Below are 9,273 nucleotides of genomic sequence, written 5' to 3' on the forward strand. Positions count from 1 at the left end.
GGGGTGGTGCGATTACATGGAGATCAGCCAGACAACTCAATTATCGCAAGATCAACAATGGAATCTGAGTTTGTCGCTCTTGAGATGACTAATAGTGAGGCTGAGTGGTTGAAAAACTTCTTAGCAAACATTCCACTAGGAATGAAACCAACCCCATCAGTGTCTATACACTGTGATTGCCAATCGGCAATAGCTATAGCTAAAAACAAGAATTACAATGGAAAGAATAGACATATTCAATTGAGACACAATTTGGTGAAGCAACTGCTAAAGAGTGGAACTATTTCCATTGATTATATGATTTTAGAAACATCGAGGGGAATGGGACTTAAGCCACTTGCAAACAAACAAGTGATGGTAACCTAACCTTTGTGATTGGAGATCCCATGAATAAGGTTCATATGGGTAAAAACAAGTCACTTGTTAGTTCTGATAGCACTAATTTGATTTTAAATCAAATATGTCCCTTCCTATGGTGTGTGAAAGTGCTAGAAACTGCATTATTGAGAGGTTAAACTTTGTAATTAATCAAAGTTTTTAATGATTTTCATATCCCTTATAGGTGGTGTACGATTTGCAGCATACACTTGATGAAATCACCTATATGAGTGTCAAGTGGGGCCGCTTGCATGAGATCTTGGCATGATCTCTAGAGCACTCATGAATAGCGGGCACGCGCATGGCCTAGTAAGCGCATCACAGCAAGGATTGTGGGGGTGTACTGTGATTGATAAACCTCTAACACACTCAAGTGTCTTTGGTTCATATAGCTTGCTATACCAACTACACTGTGTGTTAAGTTTCTTGATCTAAGACTGGTTCATATAGCTTGCTATACCAGCTCTGATGCATTTCATCTTATAAAACCCAGAATAATTTCTTTTCTTTTGTTTTTATATATATATATATATATGTATATATATATATATATATATATATATATATTGCAATATGTGGGGGATTGTTGTACTCGTAGGATATATAAAGTATTGCAAAATACTTTTCCGTTATGCAGAGAAACGTTATTTTCTTAACATTGGGATTTTGCGCCGCAAGCTTCGGAAGTGTGGGTTGAATGGATTGAATGAAACCTGATGGGAGGTGCTTCCCGCAAGTCTCGGCTTATTTTCTTTTGCTGCAAGTTTTCTCCCGCAAGTCATGGATAATGGGCCGATCCCCTCTTTGGTTTTAGCTCTATAAATAGAGCACCTCCCTCACTCTAAAATCATCAGAATCATCACCTCTCTCATGCTCTTTCTCTCTTTCTCCTATTCTCCTTTTGTTTTCTTCTTTCTTTTATCTCTTAAAATATTCTGGGTATTTTATTTTCTCTGTAAGAGATCCTTGTTAGTTCTGAGATCCTCAGAAATTTCTGAGAAATTCCTGTTGTATCCTGAGGGACTTGCGCAATACACCGCGGATAAGTCCTTAAGGACAGTGACTCTACATGCCTTAGGAAATATTTGTTCGTGATTCTGTCAGATTTTCTACAAATTCTTCTATGAGAATCAATATCCTGAGGTGTGTGGTTGACATGATGATGTTGAAACCGCGTCCTTGACGCTTGCCGGCAACATAGACAAGGTGATTGTTAGCGGTGGTTTTCCAATGGATAAAAGTGCCGTGGTGCTTTTGACGTTGACGCTGTTCTCTCATCATTTTGCCACTGGATGAATTAATATTGAAGAATCTGATATATTAATATTGTGAACTGCACCGCTGGGTAGAATGTGAATGAAGTGTGATTGAAAGGTGATTGTAAAGTGATTGGAAGATGATTGACTTGTGGCCGTAACTCTCTATTTATAATTTTTCTCATCGACTTTGAACTGATATAAGTCCAACAAAATAAAATATAAACAAAATATAATATAAACAAACTTTCTTGAAAATCTTGTTAGTTGTTAAATATAAGATATTTTATACTGTACATTTATTAAAAATAAAATTTAGTAAAAATTCAATTAACTTTTTATAAAGTTTTTCAAAATTCAAAAGTTAATCAAACCTTTTAAAAATTAAGAAATAAAAATATAAAGGAACAAAATAAAAAATAATTTGAACCAAAAGAATAATATTTAACCATTCACATCTCAATTCAACAAATTATACTGCCACACAGCCCCACCTCTGAAGCGCATTTACTTCCCAAAACTGTCTGAGAGAATATTTGGAAGAAACTATCAATGGCGGTTCCAGGGAGGCGCAACGGCATGAACGATGACGAAGAGGACTTAGATGATAACGCCCTCTTCGAGGAAGAAGGTTTCGTCGAGGACTACACCGATACCCCTCCTCATCTCCGCGACCTCTCCGCCGCCGCGCAGGTCGGCGACATCACTGCCCTCCGCCTCGCTCTAGGTTCTGTCGCCGTAACTCCCTGTCCTCTTTGTCTTTTATTTATTTATTTTTTATCTATAACTCTGTAATAATTGATCTCTGACCTGCCCCTGCTGTAACCTTTCTGTTACTTCTTCAAAGTTCAATCCAAACCCTAGCGAACTAGGGAATAAGTTTTTTACATCTTCTGTTTCAAAATTGATTCATGGAGAGTTACGACTTTGTTCCACGTGAATATTTGCAACCCTCAAGTAAAGTGTAAATTTGAGTGTCGTAGCTACGATTCTGTGTTTTCATCAAAGAAAATAGTGTCTGCATCCACGATTTCGGCCGCAGCATGAATAAACTGTTAATGTAGTCCTTAAAGTATTGAAAATCCATTAGTTTAATCCCTACTTTGAAATATTTTACTAACATTGATATGCTAATTTAAGAGATTTTGGGATACTTCAAAGACTATGTAGTATGATTTATAATTCTAGGGACGACTCATATTATTTCATTACTTTAAGGACTGCTTAGAAGGGAGTCATAGGATTAAATTGACAATTTATTTCAATATGGAGGATTGTTGTGAAACTGCGATTGCCTATGCAATTTAATACCTTTATTCTCATGGCTTTTGAATTTGTTAAGGTCCTATGTCGGGTACATTAGCAGTAAAAATTTATATTTTGTAAAGATTGACGTATAGTTTGTTTGCTTTCATGTCTCTCAGAAGTGGTTCTCTCTCGTACTTAGAAGCTAGTAGTTATAGCTTCTATGATTCTTTAGTGAATGTGACGTGGTTTCTTTTTTCTCAACATGTTTCCAAACATGCGTGACTTGTTGAGTTATCTTAAAAATTATCCTCACTTGGGTGCTGATACTGGCTGTCATTTATGTTGATGCTTACCCTCTTGCTATATACTGCAGATAACTTGACTGGTAGTATTGATGAGCCAGTGGAGGATGGGGATACTGCTCTTCATTTGACATGTTTATATGGCCATTTGGCTTGCGTCCAGGTATATTACTTTTGCTTATTCTTACATGTTTTTACTACAATTGTATGGACATTGCATGAATTGTTGATCTTATTTGATAAACTGCAGCTGCTACTAGAAAGAGGAGCAAACATTGAGGCTAAGGATGAAGATGGTGCAATTCCTCTGCATGATGCTTGTGCTGGAGGTAGTTTGATTCTCAAATCATATTCTATAAATTGAACTTATATATTTTTATTGGGAGAAGGAATTTCAATGTCGTTTTCTTTAAATGGTCTTAACAGGATTTACTGAGATTGTCCAACTGCTACTAAACAGAGCAAATAGCGCAGAACATATAAAGAGAATGCTGGAATCAGTTGATTCTGAGGGTGATACTGTGAGTATTTATTAACCCTTCAAAAAATTTGAGTTCCTACTTGGCTTCTTTTTTTATGCCAATTTCAATAGGCATTCCTATCCCTAACTGTCTTTCTATCATGTTTGATGAATTTCTCCGGATTTGTTCTCAATCATTGTCTTGTGACTATTTTCTCAGCCTCTTCATCACGCAGCAAGAGGTGAGCATGTTGATGTAATTAGGTTGTTGCTGTCTAATGGGGCATCGTCCACAAAGGAAAACTTATACGGAAAGGTAACCCTTTAAAATAATTTAGGGGATTTTGGTTTGAGAAAACATTTTCCTTTTTACTGGTTATTTAAAAGAATTATCCGTCCACTTTGTTCCTCTCAAAGATTTGTCTATGAAATGGTGAAAATATTTTATTGTTTTTGTTTTTAAATGACAATGTTGCAATTATTAGCGGAAGTATAAAATGTTTTCTCAGCTTAAAACAGATCACTGGGAATTGTCAATTTCTATTATTCATCAATTTCTAAAATAATTTTTGGCAGACCCCGGCAGATTTACCTGATCAGAACACAGATGCTCGGAGTTTGCTTCACGCTGCCGTCCCTGCCATGGCATGTTAATCGCCTTATGACGTTGGTCAGTAGAAGAATTTAATTTCATTTTAAGAGAGGTGCAACACTTTTTGGACCATAAAATCTGTATTAGACACACTATACTCTCTTTCTTCGAATTCAAAAGTCAAAATGATTTATCAGAGGAACATCTTTGGAGTTTTAACATTGGCTAGATGAAAAGAAGGATTCCCTTATTACTTTTATTTGAAATATATTTCTCATTTCATTACTTGTTTAAACAGTAAGTTTACTAATTTGATAAAACCTGACTGAGATATATACTAATTTTACTATAAAAAATACTTTGTCTATTTGTTATATGTATTGCTTTCGACTTTTAAAAGTCAAGGGATATTGAAATTATTTATTTATTTTGAAGTAATTTTTTTTATTAAAATTTTATTGTGTTTTTAATTACTTAACACCGTGGTTGAACTCAATTATAATCAAACTGAGTTGTTAAATAAATAAATAAATACGTAAACAGATAAACCTAATTCATTAATATAATTGATTAAAAAACTAAATGTTATTAATTTAAGTCGTACCATTTACACCCTTTAATAAAAATATGAAGGGCAAGAAAGATGCCTTCTTTAGGGGCTTTTTTTTCTTGCACTTCCAAATTTTCTTTCTGCATCTTTAAATTTTACTGTAAACTTTCAAAATATACATATAAAATATAAGATAAATTAGATAATCAGATATTACTGCTTACCAAATATATTTATTGTGGTTCAGTCTATATTTAATGAATGACTATATACTCCTAAGTTATTTTCAAACCTGTTTTTTCTTGTCTTTCCTCTTTTTCAATTTTCTTCTTTCAATACCTCTCTCTTGGTTTTACTTCATTTATGTTCATTTTTTGGATATATGGATTATTTGTTTTTGTTGGATAAGTTTAGTTTGAAATTTTATATTTAATTTTATTATATTTTTATTTATTGAATTTTAAAATTTGGTTTAAGAAATTTATTATATTTCAAAATATAATGAAAGTTTTCTTTTAGATTTCAAAATCTGGATAATGTTTTTCTAGATTTTAAAATTTGGTGAAGATTTTTTCTAGATTTCAAATTTAGATAAACATTTTTTCTAGTTGAAATTTTTTTCAAATTTCAATTTTGGTTAAATTTTTTTCAGATTTTAAATTTTAATAAAGGTTTTTCTTGAATTTTAAAATCTAAAGAATATTTTTCACAGATTATGAAATCTACTATTGATTTTAATTTTTTTAAAGTTATTTTAATTTTCTTGTTTTAATAATTTATTGATCTTTAATAATAATAATAATAATAAAAATAATAATAATAATAATAATAATTATTATTATTAAAATGAAATATTCAACTATGATAATAATTTTATGTTATAAGTAGTTATAATATAAAATGAAAATTATTTTTTAAATTTGATAGATTTACAAATAAATTTTAATATAATGTGATATTTTTCTTTTTATATATAAATAAAATGTATGAGAAAGATTATAACTTTTTACATGTAATAAGCTAATTGAATCGGTTTGAAGGATTATTTTTTATTTTGATTTTAGTTTTGTTTTGTTGCTATTATGATAAAGTTAATGATCATCTAAATAGTTTATATTGTTAAGATGTAAAAAGGTACAAAATACAGAAAATATAAATTTAATGTTCATTATAGTATGTCCAACACAAAAAAATGTGAGTATACTTTTAAATTAAAAAAGCATAAATTATTAAATATAAATTAAAATAAGATTTAAAAAGTAATAAAATAAAAATTAAAAAACTAAAAATATACATATTTAAACCCTAAATCTTAACTTGTAAATTTTAAAACCTAAATTATAAACTCTAAACTTTAAAAAACAACATACAAAATAAATAAAAATTCCAAAAAATATGAAAACCACAATCAACTAAAAATAAATTAAAAAAATTGAAATAAAAATTAAAATAAATAAAATATAGAAATTATATATATATATATATATATATATATATATATATATATATATAATATTAAATTTTGAAATTGAGTGAAATTTTTAATCAAATTTTGAAATTCTATTAAAAATTTTATGAGTTCAAAATTTCATAGTCATATCAAATCTGATACTCTTTTATTTAAATTTTAAAATTTAATTTCGAAATCTGTTATTCAATCTTAAATTCTAAATACCTAGAATTCATTGGCCCTTAATATTATTATTAATAGATAAAGAAAAAACATTAATCTGTTGCCACATTATGCTTTAATTTTATGAGGACGTAAAATGATAATCAATAAACATGAAATATATAATTTCTTCACCACCATTTCTCCCTTATTTAAACAAATAAAAAACATATTTTTTGTTATTTTTATTTTCTCTCCTTTTTTTTTTTTCAATTTAAACAACTTAAATGTGTATTCATTTTTCTCTGGTGTCTTTTATTTTTAATTTGAGAATTTATAAAATTTTTAGTGAAAAGGTTTTATTTTTCTTGAGTAGATTTTACTGGCTACATAGTTAATGCCAAAGAATTGTTGCAAATCCAAAGTGGACGTGAGTTGGTCTTTTTGCTATGAAAAGGATCTTTTCTTCCTGTATCATGAAAATTTCATCTTCTATGTCAAACCATCAAAATGTTCATAAGCGCTTTTCTAATTTTGATGCGCCTTCTTAAAATTTTTATCATTTATAGGAAAACCATTCAAGAATGAATTAATGTTCTTCAAAAGATTTTCTTACATTTAAAGACTATTTCAGAGTTATAGATTTGTTTTGGAATAGTCTTTACAAAATGAAAAATACTTAATTAAGTTTTATGTTGATGATAAATTTGAGAATTTTTATTAAATGTTTATGATTTATTGAGTCTTCAGAAATTTACAACTTCTTCCTTTTAATTTTTTTTGTTAATTAGGTGATATGATTATTAATTAAGTGATGTGGTTGATATTCTGTTTTATCCCTTTCTTAGTTTTCACATTATCTAATTTTATAACTTTATAATTTTATAGTTCTATAATGCTATAGTTCTGCCGTTCTATAATTTTATAATTTTATAATAGATAATGATATTTCGACACTTTATTTTAACAAATATTTAACTTTGTCATGTTTCGCGCTGTGATTGGTCCATGTATAAAAAAAAATTGAAAAACAAAAATGACGTGAAAATGAAAGTATTTAGATTGTTGACAACACAAACTCTATATTAATCTAGTTTTTGATGACGATAACACTATGCTTAATAACAGTACACATGTTGTAGTATTACATGTTCTTATTCTGAACTGATTGTTATATCTGCCGAACATGTTTTGATATACTATGATGTATGTTCCTATGTTAACTGTGTGATTTATTTGTGGAACATGCTTGTATGATTATGTGCAATGTGAACTGCTTAATCAAAAATATTTTACTGCACATTTTGGAAAGTGAAAAATCACAAGCACTTTTACAAACTTATAATTGTGTGACAAAGTTCTAGTCCAGTCGAATACATTTGTATTGGATTCGACTATTCTAAAACCTTTGTACAGATTTTGAGAATTAGTGCTCTGTTATGTTTTGGGTTGAAAAGAATTTCAAAATGTTTTTACATGTGTCAGTCGACTCTGTCCAGTGTACATTCGACTGTATTATTGATTTGTTTTGGAATTCTGTTATGCTTACACGCTCCAACGACTATATTTTTTAAAAGTTAGTTAAGCATTGATGACTTGGTCAACTGTATTAAATGTGTGTTGATTTTGGTTGACTGAGAGCCTCTATGTTGACTGTCTGTTATAACTGTATTAATACAGTCGACTGGATTAGTAGGCTATTCGACTGAGAAACAATCTAACTGACAGAAAACTATAAATTGGCTGAACACAATTTGTTCAGAGACTTTTGACGATCTAACATTTTCATTTCTTGTTTCAGATTGAATTCTCTATATTAACAACTCCAAGAATTCTCCAAGAAGACAATGGTGATCTATCTTGAGAGAGATTCAAAGGGAGAAGGCTTATGCGCTGACTGTGTGATCAGATCTGCATAAAGAAGGTGCTTCTTGATTGATCATTGAAGGCTTGACATCCTGTGAAGACTGCTACGTTGTTTGAAGGCTTGGCATCCTGTGAAGAGTGCTGAAATTTACCTGTTGTGATACAGGGGTTACACGTTGAGGATTGTTCGACGTGGGTTCAGATTGTAGAAGAGGGGATTCTTGTTGCAAGTCTGGTTTGGTTATTGTAGCTATATTTTGGTTTTGGGTTAGAAAGTTGATTTATATTTTTGACATAAATTCCTTGTAAAAACCGCAACCTATATAGTGCATTTGCTTTCTGGGTTGGAAGGACACTGGATGTAGGCATTGTTGGTCGAACCAGTATAAAAACCAGTGTTTGATTTTCTTTATCCTTGCACTCTTTATTTCAGTCGACTATATCTGTTACGCAATCAACTACGTTTTTTCGCTGCATAGAAATTTTCATTACTTGCATTTCAAGAAAGATAAAAAAGCTTTATACTTTTCATTAAAGATTGCAAAAAGATTTTGTTTTTGAAACAACACCAATTCACCCCCCTCTTGGTGTAAAACGAAGCCTACCTGTTTCCCAACAATTGGCACCAGAGCTGGTTTTCATAAGATATTTGAAAATTTAGTCGACTCTGTTGTTATCTTATTTGACTATAAAACCTGGGGATGACTTCCTGTTTTCAAACTTTTGGTGAAGGTGCTTCAACAAATAGACCACCTCTGTTTGCTGGTGAAAAGTACCCTTTTTGGAAAATTCGAATGCAAATCTTTCTTGAATCGCAAGATAAGGGAATTTTGGATGCCACTTTGAATGGTCCATATGTGCCTACAAAAACTGTTGATAAAGAAACTGTTTTAAAACCTTTTACTGAGTGGACTACTGATGAAATTAGAAAAGCTCAGTATGATGTTAAAGCTAGAAATATAATTTCCTCTGCACTAACAATTGATAAATTTTTAAGGATATCTCAATG

The 9,273-nt window shown here is 30.4% G+C and overlaps 1 protein-coding gene across 1 annotated transcript; it reads left to right on the plus strand.

The window, feature by feature from the left end:
* Positions 1 to 2,090: 2,090 nt before the first annotated feature.
* LOC106755134 (ankyrin repeat domain-containing protein 1) lies at positions 2,091 to 4,502 on the plus strand. Its single transcript, XM_014637231.2, has 6 exons — positions 2,091 to 2,361; positions 3,256 to 3,347; positions 3,435 to 3,513; positions 3,611 to 3,705; positions 3,865 to 3,960; positions 4,221 to 4,502. The coding sequence occupies exons 1-6, from the start codon at positions 2,187 to 2,189 to the stop codon at positions 4,296 to 4,298; spliced, it is 615 nt and encodes a 204-aa protein (XP_014492717.1). The 5' UTR covers positions 2,091 to 2,186; the 3' UTR covers positions 4,299 to 4,502.
* The last annotated feature ends 4,771 nt before the right edge of the window (positions 4,503 to 9,273 follow it).

The sequence above is a fragment of the Vigna radiata genome, unplaced genomic scaffold (assembly GCF_000741045.1).
Source record: "Vigna radiata var. radiata cultivar VC1973A unplaced genomic scaffold, Vradiata_ver6 scaffold_267, whole genome shotgun sequence".
Classification (NCBI taxonomy): domain Eukaryota; kingdom Viridiplantae; phylum Streptophyta; class Magnoliopsida; order Fabales; family Fabaceae; genus Vigna; species Vigna radiata.

What these genes read in the sequence shown, in the direction of transcription:
- LOC106755134 (XM_014637231.2), top strand. Translation starts at nt 2,187, where the DNA reads ATGGCGGTTCCAGGGAGGCGCAACGGCATGAACGATGACGAAGAGGAC. An exon ending in TGCCCTCCGCCTCGCTCTAG is followed by an intron (nt 2,362 to 3,255) that starts GTTCTGTCGCCG and finishes TATATACTGCAG; the next exon opens with ATAACTTGACTGGTAGTATT. An exon ending in GCCATTTGGCTTGCGTCCAG is followed by an intron (nt 3,348 to 3,434) that starts GTATATTACTTT and finishes GATAAACTGCAG; the next exon opens with CTGCTACTAGAAAGAGGAGC.